Consider the following 14,597-nt stretch of genomic DNA (forward strand, 5'->3'; position numbering starts at 1 on the left):
GAGATCGACATGCACCAAGAGGTAAAAGGGGGGGAAAAAGAGCCATGTGTATAATTAATTGGCTGCTTCAGAGACACCTGGAGCCTAAGAGGCTGTGCAGCCAAGAACCGTTCCGCAATTTCACATTAAATTAACACCAGCAATATGCTAGATCACATTACAAGGCCCTCTTGGTATTATTGAGATATCTCAATCCCCAAGGTTGCTTAAAATAACATATTTTCTCCCTTCAGTTCTTTGGGGAGAGGAAAGATTAAAATCCCAAGATTTACCAGCAGTAGCAGCTGGCTGTTCCTTAAAGCAAACACTGGAAGTCAGAAACAATGTTGTTTTATTTTACCTTACACTGACACCGTGTGGCCCTTTTTCACCATCACATGTCAACACTTCCAAGATCACAGAAATTTTCAAGAGAACAATGATAGGGAAAGACAGGCAGAGATTGATTCTCAGATCAACCAGAGTTTCTCTGGCCTTCTGCAGGGTTCAGCTTCCAAAATGTCATTGGAAAGTTATGAAAACAGCTATGTATCAAAAGCTAATATTTCAGTATTAAAAGATAAAGGTTTCCCCATCAGTCATGTCTGACTCTAGGGCATGGTGACCATCTCTGTTTCTTGGCTGAGGTGAGGCACCATTGTCTGAGGAAAATTTTGGTGATTATGTGGCCAGCATGGCTATATACCAAAGGAGCACAGAACACTGTTAGCTTCCCACCACAGTGGTATTTATTAATCTACTGCTTTTAAACCACTACATAGCCAGAATTTCAGCATTAGTTTATTATTTTTTTAAAGAGAATCCTGCAGGAGATAGGAATATTTAATTTTCAGAATGATTGTGAAATATTTGCCCAAAATACACATTTATGATCTCTCTCTCTCTCCCCCCACCACAAAGAAGGGCTTAAATTATCCTACTTTGGATGCATTATGGCAGGGGTGTCAAACTCAAGGCCTGTGGGCCGGATCCAGCCCATGCTTAAATCTGGCCTGCAGGGCCGGCCTAGAAGTAGCAAAGAACCGGCCCGCGGTGCTTCTGGCAGTCAAAATGGGCATGGGGAGGCCCCCATGCACCCTCCTGAGCCATGTTTTGGCCGGCAAGGTGTCCAGTCTCCTCCACCACCACCACCCACCTGCCCGTGGAGAACTACAATGCTAATCCGGCCCTCAAAGAAATCCAGTTTGACACTCCTGCATTATGGGAAGACTTAAACCCTCTTTTATTTATGTGGCTGTGAATTATGGTCATTCACAAATGTAATGATTCACAGTCAGTCTATGAAGAGTCCGACAATTCAAGAATGGACATTGAAAGTAACAAACTTAGCTGAAATGGCTAAAATATCGGCATATCTCAAAGATCATTCAAATGAGAGATATAAACGAGACTGGAAAAAATGGATTGACTATATACAAAATAAATACGGGACTAAGAAATTCCAGTTAGCCTATGCTTAAGATCAGGAATGATTTAAATTGTTTAAAGTTAGTTCAGTAAGAAGAAGCTAAGGTCAATCTAGAATGTCATTAATTTCTTTATTTCTTTTTTCTCAATAGATTTTAGACTGTGTTAGTTAAAATTCTATACCGTGTACGGGTTCTGGGAAGTCGGGGGGGGGGAGGAGGAGGGGGGGGGTGGAGGGAGGGAGGGGTACACACAAAAAAAAAATTGTACTTCAATGTTTTAATGATTGACAAATGATGACATATTTGTGTTTTTTTTTAAAGAAAAAAATAAAAATAAAAAAGTTCTGTCAAAAAAAAAAAATAAAGATGAAAAAACCAAAAACAAACAAAAAAAAAAAAAACGAAAATTAAAAATATGAAGAGTCCGACAGATGTCTGCTCGAGTTGCCAAAGTCTTTCAAACAACCACCTTTCTCTCCCTTGAAACGCTGCCAGACACCTAATTGCCAATTAGTTTTCAAGGCCAAACTTAGCAGAGTCAAACGGAGGTTCTCAGAGCTTGAACTGACCAGGTGAACTAATTGCTTCCTGCAAAGGCTCACGTCCATTTACTCCTCTTTTATGTCTTATGGGAGGGACCAATTATCTCCAAGCCTTACTTGCCTCTTTTTTCTCAATTGTTCTTGCCTTCTGGCAGCTCTGTGCATGTGCACACTGGGAACAGGCTCACACTGTTCTTCTGCCTTGCTGATGTCAGACTCCAGAGGCTCCAGAGACAGCACATCACTATCAGATGGCCTTGGCTCCCTCTCTGCCTCCAACGCAGAGCCCTCATCTAAGCCTTCCCAAGACTCTAGGACTGGCCCATGCTCCTCCCCAACCTCCTCACTGTCCAACTCTGCTGCCAGATCCGCAGGCAGACCACAACACACACCGCACACACGAGAGAGAGAGAGAGAGAGAGAGAGAGAGAGAGAGAGAGAGAGAGAGAGAGAGAGAGAGAGAGAGAGAGAGAGAGAGAGAGAGAGAGAGAGAGAGAGAGAGAGAGAGAGAGAGAGAGAGAGAGAGAGAGAGAGAATTTCTAAGTATGATATATTTCTAGGTTTCATAGGGCTTCCATGTTAAACACATAACACTCGGTGGTTAACAACAGTCCAGAAATAAATAAGGCATAAAATCTTGAGATATAAATATAAGCAAAGTAAAAAAAAGGACAGCCATAATAACAGCAGCTGAGGTACCATAACAAACTCATAACAGAACTATACCTGCAATATATCAGGGTCAACTAAGATTTTGGCCCAGTCAGTACTTGGGGGAACAGCTAGGTCTTCATAGCCTTGCAGAAGGTGAGGACGATTGTGATCCTCCAAATTTCATAGAAGAGGCTGTTCCCCATATTCTTAAATAAACATCTATTGTTGCCAGAAAACTGCAGTTGCAAAATCTGGGAAGGGTCAAATCTGAAGAATATTTTCCTTAAATTCTGTACACAGATTATGGATTTCTTCAGCGAAACATCATATTTCTAAAAGAGTTTGGTCCTTAAAAACATTCCAAATTGACAGTGTTATGAAAGATGATGCTACCATTAATGAATGGTGTAAAACATCACTTTTCAGTTGTACTGAATCATCATTCCCCATAATTAGTATTTTTCTGCATTTCCTACAAACTCTGAATAAAACATCTCAGACAGCTAAGCAATTATTTCCCTAGTATTTGATTTATTAATTACATCTAATCACAATGAGAACATGAATTGAACCAGTTAAAAATCTACAAAAAGATTGCTTGTTTGTGACTAAGCTGATTGTCATGTTCACTAGCTTTTCCTGGAATATAAAGGAGCACCTGCCACTGTATATGTGGGTTACCACATCTGGCTGCTAACATTTGGACAACCACTAGATATTAGAACTATCTATACATCCTTTTGCTACCATCTACTGATTGTCCAGGATTTTGCAGCTCAGTTCTGGTAATTCAAAATACTGTACTGTATACAGATAGTCCTCAATTTAGAACCGTTTGTTTAGCAACTGTTTGAAGTTACAACGGCACTGAAAAAAGTCCCTGCAAATGCAGCATCCCCACGGTGATTGGATCAAAATTTGGAGGCTTGGCAACTGGCCAATGTTCCCTCTAATTTTTTTTCAGGGTGAGCGGAAAAGTATAGTGTTTGAGCGGCACAGTTTCATGCCTGAGCACCTAAGAGAGCAACAGTTTGAACTTCTGTCTCGTCTGCTGGACATTTGCGCAACATTCCAAGCACCAATTGTGAGCGAGGTTTCAGCCTGATGAATGCCAGGCATGAAAATGTGCTACTCAAACACTATACTTTTCCGCTCACCCTGAAAAAAAAAAGACTTCTGCTCAGCTTTTAGATCATTAGACTGGCTAGAGAGAGACATGGCACCAACAGGTCCTGGGTCCTGGCATTTTGCAGGCAACCTGTCCTCTCACATTCCTTTGGAATGCAACCCATCACATGTGAATTAGATTTTGCCAATTATCCTATTAAAAGATAATCCTATTATTCTAAAATATGACTAACTCGATATTAAAAATGTAAATATTTAATGCTGATAAATAATAGCAGTAATTGTTATTTAGTATGATTAAAATCAGTATTGATATATCAATATATCTATCAAAATTGACAATAAACACTAAAATAACAATACAAATATATAATGTGGAATATAAATGTAATAAATATAATATATAAATACAACATAAATGTAATAAAATAATTTATCATGAAACTCTCCCCCTTTAAAGTAATAAGATCAATTAAATAGTCTAGCAAGTTTGGACAATATGCTATATGTTATGTTACTTAAGAATATATATGCCTCAGAATCAGATACAACATCCACATCATTTCCAAATGAGTCAATAAAATGATATGCCATGCCAAAACTATTTTAAATAAAGATATGAAATTAATCAAGTATTGCATTTATTTTTCAAAATGAATGTAGAATTTTTATTATTATTTAAGTTTTGTACCCTATCTTTTCTAACTAACGTTAACTTTAAAAAGATGTTACATCAGACTACAATACAAGTAATTAAATGAAGACTAAAATAAGTGTTTTGGCATATTGAGCTTTTTATATTTCTTTCTAATATTTCTTCCTTAGTTGAGAACTTCCTCCTCAGCTTACTTACGCATTAACTGTTTGTTGCTTTTATGGTTTATTCATTCACTGCTCCATCTTCAGTTTTTTTCACAGGGGGCAGGGCTTCCTTCCTTCCTTCCCTCCACTCCTTTGGCCACCAATTTTGATCCAACTCTCTCTCTCTCTCTCTCACACACACACACACACACACTCTCTCTCTCTCTCTCTCTCTCTCTCACACACACACACACACACACAGAGAGAGAGAGAGAGAGAGAGAGAGAGACACGTGTTCTTTGGGGGGGGTTGAATTACTCCGCCTCACTGCGCAAAGTCGGCTCAGCATGTGTTCGGCCCCTGCTTACGCTGAATCAAATCTGCAGCCGCCGGGACCATTTCAAAGCTGCCAGTCCTCTTGCTCCTTCTCCTTCACCGGCAAAGCAGCGGCGGTGGTGCCTCCCCCTTCGCTCGGAGCACCTCAGCTGGGCTCTGGGTTATCCCTGCCATCGCCTCCACCTCCGCCGCTTTCCTACTAGCTCCCGCGGCCTCAAAAGCACGGCAGAGGAGGAAGGGGGAGGGATAACGCGGGGGCCAGCTCAGGTGCACCGCGTGGAGAGAGAGGCACCACTGCGGGAGCTTTGCTGGTGAAGGAGAAGAAGCAAGAGGACTGGCGGCTCATCAAAACAAGTCTGGGGAGGTCCTTTGCAAGCGGCCAGTTCTAGCTGCCTGCAAAGGACTTCTCCACGTTTGCTTTGGTAGAAAGCTCTGCGCGGCAGTTAGAAAGCTCTGCGCGGAGGTTTCTAGCGACGTGCGCGGCCGCGCACGCGCGCACCTTAGAGGGAACAGTGCAACTGGCGTGTATTTACAACACTTGCAGCATGGCATGGTCATGTGATCACCCTTGCCACCTTCCCAGCTGATCTCTGACAAGCAAAATCAATAGGAGAAGCTGGATTCTCTTAATGACAATGTGAATCGTTTAACAACTGAGGCCCTTTGCCAAGCAAACCGTGGCAAATAAGGCTGTAAAATAGGATGTGATTCACTTAACAACTGCCTTGCTTAGCAATGGAAATTCTGGTCCCAATTCTGGTCATAAGGCGAGGACTCTCTGTATTTGGCCAAACCAACATGCCAAACTTTCTTCACATCAATATAACTATTCAGTTCTGTCGTATTCTCTACCAACTGGGATTTGGGAGTTAAAGTCCAACATAATTCTCAGATCCCAGCCACGAGAGAATATGTCAGGAATTATATGAGAGTTGAATATCCAACACATTTGGAGGACATAGCTGGGAAATGCTAGCTTAGGAATTGACTCATATATCCTTTAACTATTTTTAGAATATGTGGCAATAAATAATAATTATTGCCTCCTTAATTCTGTTCCCATGGTTGTTTTCAATTTTAAAGGACAGGATGCTGAGTCTTTAACTATTAGCTGACTGCTAACAATACAGTGCACAAACTAAACTCTTCATCTTGGAGAGGTCTAGTAATTTCTTGCATTTCTGCTCATCAGATATCAAGGCAGAGAATGAATCCTGCATTAGTCATTCCTCTTCCTTTTTAGAATCTCACAGGCAAAGGCTGGATCTGATCCCTGGGTGTATTTTCCTCTCAGTACAGTAACTATCCCACTTTGCCAGGCTCAACTCAACTTGGGAATACTACTTCATGCTGCTTCCACAGGTAGGAATATTTTATTCAGGAAATAAGCCTGGTTTCCACCACCGGCACACACACCCCTTCCCAATCCACTATTTTTCATACTTGCTTGGCTTCCAAGAGAGCTTGGAATTCTGACAGCTTTGCACTAGATGGCCTGGTGATTTTTCATAATGGGGGTCAGAAGGGAGACAAGAGTATGGGGTCTAAAGAGGCTTATTACGCCAGAAGTGCCACTCACTTACTGAAGAGAAGGGAGAAATAAAATCTTCCCCATGTCTCCATGTTGAAATATCAGCTTCACCAGTGGTGGGATCCTACCAGTTTAACAACTGGTTCGGTGATTGCATGCTGTGTGTACTCCACTCATGTCTGTGCTTGACGCGAGCTCTGCGCGCATGCACAGTTTTAACAAAACTTACCTTCCACGTTACTTCTGGGGAGTAACACAGCTGAGGCGCGGCAATCCGCTCTACTGCGTGAATCAGTGGACAGTATATAGATAAGTAAAGCACAGGGGTGGGCAGGCAGGCCCACCTGATCATTAGAACTACCAGTTCGCCCAAAACGGTCCAAACCGTCTGAATCCCACCTCTGACTTATATAGTGCTCATAGTACTTTATAGCATTTTCTGAGAAGTTTACAATGTCCTGTTATTGCCTCCAACAATCTGGTCCTCATTTTATCGACCTCAGAAAGATGAAAGGTTGAGTCAACCTTGAGCCAGTCAGAATCAAACTCCAGACTGTGGGCAGAGTTAGCCTGCAATTCTGCATTCTAACCACTGCGCCACTGGGGCTCTTATATGGTAGGAATCCAGATTAAACCACTTCTAAGTCTAAGAATGGGAAGAGAGGGCACCTCCAACTTCGCCAGATTCAACTTGGAGCAGAGTTTCTCAAAGTCGGCTTGCTAATTCACTGTGGAATCAAAGGGACAAGAAGTGCTGTGCCAAAGCCAGTGCCCTATGCTGTTGCTTTCTATGAGAGGGTGAGTTTTAGGAGAAGAGACCTGAACTATTAGCATGGTAAGGTAAAGTGTGTTTTAATGTAATCATTTTAAACACATGTTTTAAATCACATGAGTATTTTAAGATAAGATATGAAGAAAACACTATTTATGATATTTGTAGGTCAGAATTCAATTATGCAGAGAATGGGAAAAACATTGCACAGCCTTTACCAATCCTACTTATAGCCATTGCCCAGGAAAAGCCCAAATAGCAAAGATGAGAAATTTATTCTCTCTTGCAATTTTCACCAAGAGGTGTAATTTATCACATCAAATGTTGGCCACACTAGTCTTTCCCTCATGACTTTTCAGTAACCAGTAACAGCAATTGTATCTGAAAAAAGCACATGCTGGCCATCATGTTTCAGCCATATCCCCATAAATGCTCTCATCTTGCCTCAAGCTACCTGTCAGTCCACCTTACGTCATCTTTAGCCAACTAATATTATAGTAGACTTACACGATCCATCTACTACCTTGAAGAGAAGGTAAACACTGCAGGGATTTGCAACAACAGCAAGCTAGAGATCAGCAATAGGGATAAGAATTTTATTTATCCATTTAATTAACTAAAGAAAAACTAACCATGTATACTTCCAAATGAAACCAACAATATATTAAATAAACAACTAACGGGGACTCTGTACCTACATTATCTCAAGGTCTGGTCTTTAAAGATTTGGGGAATGTCACTAGGATGGGAACCACATGAATTCCTTGGGGGTTGTTCTGAGGAGCAGTGGCAAAGGAAGTGTGCTTCCCAGATCTAAGCAGGAGACACTGTTTAATCAAAAAGACCTGGAGCGTATCCACCCTTCCCAATCTACCTTGGATGGGCAGAAGCTATCACAGAGGGGTTCTTCAAATACCCAGGCTCTATGCCATATTATGATTGGAACATAATGAGATGATGGCAGGATCTCTCAAAGGTGAGGGGAATAGCACTTCAGCTCAGCATTGGAGAAAGGCAACGTGCATAGTAGTTTCAACTTTGAAGGCAGTTGACAAGCCAATGCATAGTGTAACCTTTATTGTCATTGTACATCATGTATACAATAAAATTGGTTATTCTTAGTCAAATGTCTTAGTCAAAGGAACTTTCTGCACAGCATACCACTAGAACACAAGATTCTCCAAAAGTAGAATGAGACGTGCCCAGTGGCGAAATCCAATTTTTTTTACTACCGGTTCTATGGGCGTGGCTTAGTGGGCGTGGCTTTGTGGGCCTAGCAAGGTAAGGATACTGCAAAATCTCCATTCCCACCCCACTCTGGGGCCAGCCACAGATGGCATTTGCCGGTTCTCCGAATTACTCAAAATCTCCGCTACTGGTTCTCCAGAACCTGTTAGCACCTGCTGAATTTCACCCCTGGATATGCCCCATTCTACTTTTGGAAAAAGGATTACAATGCAAGAGAATCTAGAAACAGGCCCCTGGCAAAAACAGAGTTCCCTGAAAATTCTTCATTGTCTATATGCATGTGATATCCGAAGAAAATGAAAGTACAAAATTATCTATTTAATCCTTATTGAAGAAGCTCTTTTTCAACACCCCAAGGAAAAAAAATGCATGCCAGTTTAAGACCATGTAACAACAATCAACAGAATGCTTATTCTTTAAGGCAAATACAAGACCTGTGGGCTGGATCCGGCCTGTGATGTGATTGGATCCGGCCCATGGGGCTGCCCTGGAAAATGTAAGGGGCTGGCCCACATCATTTCAGCCCGGTCTACTCAATGGAAAGAGGAAACATGCCAGCAGTTGGGGAGTGGTGTTAAGCTGGCCATGTCACCCAGTTGGCCATGCTCAGTGAGTGGTGTAAATTGGCCATGCCCATCCATCTAGTCAGCCACGCCCATCCAGCTCCTTGAGGTCAACCACAGCCCTGATGCGGTCCTCAATGAAATTGAGATAGACACCCCTGCTTTAAGGACTTTCCAGTTAGCTCTATAAATCTCTAGTTGTCAAAAAAAAAAAAAGCAGCACATTCAGCTTTGCTCTAGTTTTTAAAAGGCAAATTTTCAAATATGTTTTCCATATCAATCATTTGTGTTACAGCCAAAAGAACAAAAGCATTTCTTTCCAACCTAACAAATCTCTCAATCAGTACATTCATTAGCATTTCTAAAAGGACTACCCAACAACAAAGAATGTTCAGCTGTGTAAATTCGGTAGTTCAAGATGTTTCCCCAATCATGTCTTGGTGTGTGCCTTCATATTTCTGGTTCATGACATGAACGGCAGAAAACTGGAAATTGCAAATAATCCTGGCCTTTGAAATGCTGCCCAAATTGCAAGCATTTCAACCTTGCAGTGACTTTGTTTTGATGCTGTGAATCCCATGTTCACCCACTTGCAACTTGATAATGTGAATGAAAGTGGGGAAAATGTAGCAGAAAGAATATAGAATAACAGAAGGAGGTTTGGCTTTATTCAAAAAGTCATAATTATTTTTTACCTGATAGTAGTAATCCACATATTCCGTCTCATAGTGCCGAAGCCCAAGACTTTCAACAGATAAAGCATCTTTCAGTAACTCTTCGCAGCCTAAAAATAAAAAATAAGGGGGTGGAACAAGCTTTTAGAATCTCCTCATTAGAATTAGTTGGACAGGCAACACTTTAAGGAACAGAGGCATATCATGGCTAGTATAATAATACATGTTGCTTTGTACTGAGCACCCCTCTCCCCCACTAAGCCAATGTTTGATTGGGTGCAGTTTTACAGAAGCTGTAGCATACAAATTAGTGCCTTATTTCATGGAGGTGTAACAGATAAAAGAAGATAAGTACCTCACAGATGAGATCCACACTGTGTGGTTTATAAATAAATGTGTGTTTATTCTATATTTTCCATTCTAAGACAAATGTTCAGTACAGTTGACAACAAGATCATATAATAAAACATTTTAAAAAAAATATCAGTTTTTAAAATAAACAAGAAAGGGGAAAACTAAAGCAATCTTGTAATATTTTATAAAATGGGTATCTAAAAGAATTGAATTGGTCTCTCAACTATGAAATAATGAAACCTCATGAGGCAAGCTGTTCAGAGGTGGTATTCAGCAGGTTCTGACCAGTTCTGGAGAACCGGTAGTGGAAATTTTGAGTAGTTTAGAGAACCGGTAAATACCACCTTTGACTGGCCCCGCCCCATCTATTCTCTGCCTCCTGAGTCCCATTTGATCGGGAAGGAATGGAGATTTTACAGTATCCTTCCCCTGCCACACCCAAGCCATGCCCACTAAGCAACGCCCACAGAACCAGTAGTAAAAATGTTTGAATCCCACCACTGCAGCTGTTCCACACTCTGGTTCCAATAAAAGAAAGACCCTGTATTTTTGGCTGTCAAGCAGCAAAAGTGGAAAAGCTTCCTTCAATAATAAATTAGATCAGGAGTGTCCAACCTTGTCAACTTTAAGACTTGTGAACTTCAACTCCCAGAATTCCACAGTCTGCCAATTCTGGGAATTGAAACCCATCTGTTTTAAAGTTCACAAGGTTGCACATCCCTGAACTGGTTTGGTCAATATAAATTTCAATATTGCTCATGCTATCTATGTCTATAGAGATTGATCAAATTCATGAGTATCATATTTCCTCTAGTCACCAGAATTTTTAAAAGAACTATACTTTGCAAAGATATACCAATCATAATACATATGTTTTCCATATTGCCTCAAACTATTTTATAGAGGGTTTTAATTGGGCCTACTATCCAAAGACTTAAATTCCTCGGACAATATCTGATCAATATTTCTTAATCTGGGAATGTTGGCAAAATAATTTTACCCAAGTTCCAGCAACCATAAAGCACCTTTGTATATATTATTGTAGGATTTGCAGGATGTCATATTTTATTTTGTACTAGCTGATAACCCAGAGTTGTCTGGATATTTATTTAAAGGGGGGGGGGGGAATGTCCAGACCAAACATAATTTCTAATGTTGGATTTTCCCCCTTACCAGAGGTAGGCCCCTTGTGGAGTACTGTGCAGCCATCATCATGGCAACTCCACTGCTCTGTACAGTAGAAGTCATTTTACGGCAGTATAGTAGAAGAAATTTTAAGGCACAACAGGCTATATCATAACAGAACACACACACCAAGGGTGTTAGGGGTGTCTTACCCCCACAGTATTTGTTTCCAGAAAGTAAGTCATCTGTGTATCAAATTTAGTTGAAATTGCTCAAGGCTTTCCAGAGTTATGCTGTAACACACACACACACACACACACACAAACAAACAAACACACACACAAGCCTCCCGATGATCAGTTGCTTCAGGCTGCAGGGATTGCCATAGCCTATTGCCCCCTCCGCAAGCCCCATTTTCTCCCTTTGCTGCAAGGAGGTAAAGTGCTGGGAGGCAGAGGCCAAAGTGGGGGGGGCAGTGGGTGGCTGGGGCTACATTTGGTATATAAGATGCACCAAAATTTTCACCCTGTTTTTTTGGGGGGGAAGGTGCATCTTATACACGGTTCTTCAGTGAATCTGACTCCCCCGTTGACTTGGTTTGATCCCAACGTAAATACGAATGAGTTGCCAAGTGCCTGAATGTTGATCACATGACCTGGGGAAGCCGCAATGGTTGTAAGGGTGAACAATGGTAATAAATCACTTTTTTCAGTGACACAACGTTGAACCGTCACTAAATGAACGGCTGTAAGTCGAGGATTACCTATATATTGTTGCTAAATTACTTATTAATGTATTACAAGTCTTATTTTTTCTGATTCATAAAAAAAAATACACAACAGTAACTTGAAGCAAAGCACCGCTGGCTCTATGGAGTACCTACCTCTTTTGGCTATTTCTCAGTTTCCCTGAAAAAAAGCATTTTACAAATAAACTCAGCCTTTGCTCTTTTTTTAAAAAAAGGGGGGAGGGGACCCAATAGCTATATCTCATTTTCAAGTTAAATAGTTGCTTAATTCCCTGGTCCCTCTGAAAGAAAAAATAATTATGTTTTCACGCTGAGCAGTAGGAAGGGCATAAAAAGGGCAGGTTACTTTAAAAGCAGCGGGTAAACATTCCTGTTGTGTAAAATGTGAAATTCTTTCGGCAGGAGAACTGATAAAATGGAGAAGGGGCAGGAATGAAACTGCAATGTTTTTCAATCTATTTCTACCCCTAAGCAGCAGCACATATATTTGTTTATATAACATTATGCCCTGTTATTGCTGCTGGCAAAGTAGGTAAGGACTTAAAAAAAATAGAATAGAGACGTCAGAAAAAGTAAATAATGACTATTTCTCCCAACAAAAAGAAGAAAAAGAATGGCAGTGTAGGGGGACTTACAGCAAACCTCACTAGAAAGGAAACAGATTAAAATACTTTAATAAACGGAGTTTTTAAAGAAACAATAACTCTAGTGATTTATTTATTTTTTAGATTCTTATCCCAAGTTCATTATTTTATAAGTAACTCAAGGCAGTGAACATGCCTAATCACCCTTCCTCTTCCTATATTCCCCACAACAACAACCCTGTAAGGTGTGTTGGGCAGAGAGAGAGTGACTGACCCAAGGTCACCCAGCTGGCTTTCATGCCTAAGGTGGGACTTGAACTCGTGATCTCCTGATTTCCAGCCTGATGCTGTTGTGGCCTGCTGGCAGCAGAGTCAGACAGTGAGGAGGTTGGGGAGGAACATGGACCCGTCCTGGGGGGCTAAGGAAAGCTCATACAAGGTCTCTGTGTGAGAGGCAGAGAGGGAGATAGACAGCAGTGAGGCAGAGGAACAGTTGGAGCCTCTTCCCAGTGTGAGCATGTGCAGAGCTGCCAGAAGACAAGAAAAATTAAGAAAGCAGGGTTGACTTGGGAGTAAAGCCACACATTGGAGGTGATTGCCCCCTCCCATAAGAAACAAAAGAGGAGCGAATGGGGAGTGGGCTTTTGCCAGTGGTGACATTCAAATAATTTAACAATTGGTTCTCTACCCTAATGACCAGCTGGGTAGGCGGGGCTTGGTGGTCATGTGACTGGGTGGGCATGGCCAACTCAACGTCATTCAAGTTGATGGGTGCTTTGCCTTAGCTGTTACAATGTAATAAGGGTTAATGGGAGAGGCAGTTTCTGTAAGCAGGGCAATAAAGATTAGGCTAGAAATAACACCAGAATCTTTCCTTCCTGCCTTCCTTACAGGATTAGCCCTGTAGAGTGGGGAAAAACAAAATGAGATTTCTTCCAACAACCGGTTCTCTGAACTGCTTAGAAAGTTAACAACCGGTTCTCCCAAATAGATGCGAGCTGGCTGAATCCCACTACTGGCTATTGCAGGAAACAATTCGTTCCTTCGGTAGTTTCAAGAGCGGAAAGTTCTGTTTGTGACTATAAGAGACTCTGTGCCAAGTGTTGCCTTGCCCTGCATTTGGAAACTAATTATTTGGAAGCTCTCCAAGCGAGATAAGATTCGTGTTGATAAATATTCCCCTGAAAGACTGTTTGCCAAGCCTTGCTGACTGTGAATGAAAGGAATTCACCGTCGTATAAATAAAAGAGGTTTTGCTGGGACTAAGACTCTGCTTTTCATGCTTTTTAAGGAAGCCTAGGTCAGAACAGGTGCCTTAATCACTATATTACATTGGATGTCCTCAAAATAGGAATGGGCAGCAGTTCAGTTTCAAAACAGGAATGGTTCTCCAGAGAGCATATGGGCATGTTCACTGGACTGCCAGCGGCACTTTAAAGGAGGTCTTGTCCCTTGTTCTCTTGAGATGTCATTGTAGCCCAGATGTCCTATCCGCTCAACTGCCATAAATTAGTGCCATTCCTTTCCATTCTTTAATTGCACTGCAACACCAGTCCTTGGTGGCGCAATGGTTAGAATGCAGCATTGCAGGCTAACTCTGCCCAGTGCCAAGAGTTCGATCCTGACCAGCTCAAGGTTGACTCAGCCTTCCATCCTTCTGAGATCAGTAAAATGAGAACCCAGATTATTGGGGGCAATATGCTGACTCTGTACACCACTTAGAGAGGGCTGTAAAGCACTGGGAAGCGATATAGAAGTCTAAGTGCTATTGCTATTGCTCTTGATATGGGTAACAGGTAACACATGACAATGTGTATATTTCTCCATGTTCCATCTGGAAAGTGCAGATAGTCCTCAACTTACAACAGTTCATTTAGTGACCATTGAAAGTTAAAACTGCACTGAAAAAAAAAACGTTTTTCACACTTACAACCATTGGGGCATCTCCATGATCAAAATTTAGATGCTTGGTAGGGTAACTGACTCATATTTATAGACGGTTGCAGTGTCCCAGGGTCATGTTATCCCCTGACAAGCCAAGTCAATGGGGAAGCCAGATTCATTTAACAACCGTGTTACTGATTTCACAACTGCAGCGATTCATTTAACAGCTGTGGCAAGAAAGGTC

The 14,597-nt window shown here is 41.4% G+C and overlaps 1 protein-coding gene across 1 annotated transcript in view; it reads right to left on the reverse strand.

The window, feature by feature from the left end:
- RAB11FIP4 (RAB11 family interacting protein 4) overlaps positions 1-14,597 on the reverse strand; it is a 216,796-nt gene that overhangs the window by 127,697 nt on the left and 74,502 nt on the right. Inside the window, exon 3 of the mRNA XM_087710324.1 lies at positions 9,680-9,768. Coding sequence (XP_087566450.1) covers positions 9,680-9,768 — 89 coding nt within the window. The remainder of the gene's footprint in view (positions 1-9,679; positions 9,769-14,597) is intronic.

Source organism: Thamnophis sirtalis, unplaced genomic scaffold, assembly GCF_051295495.1.
Source record: "Thamnophis sirtalis isolate CommonGarterSnake01/CBP01778 unplaced genomic scaffold, rThaSir2_p1.2 scaffold_3, whole genome shotgun sequence".
In the NCBI taxonomy this organism is placed as follows: Eukaryota; Metazoa; Chordata; class Lepidosauria; order Squamata; family Natricidae; genus Thamnophis; species Thamnophis sirtalis.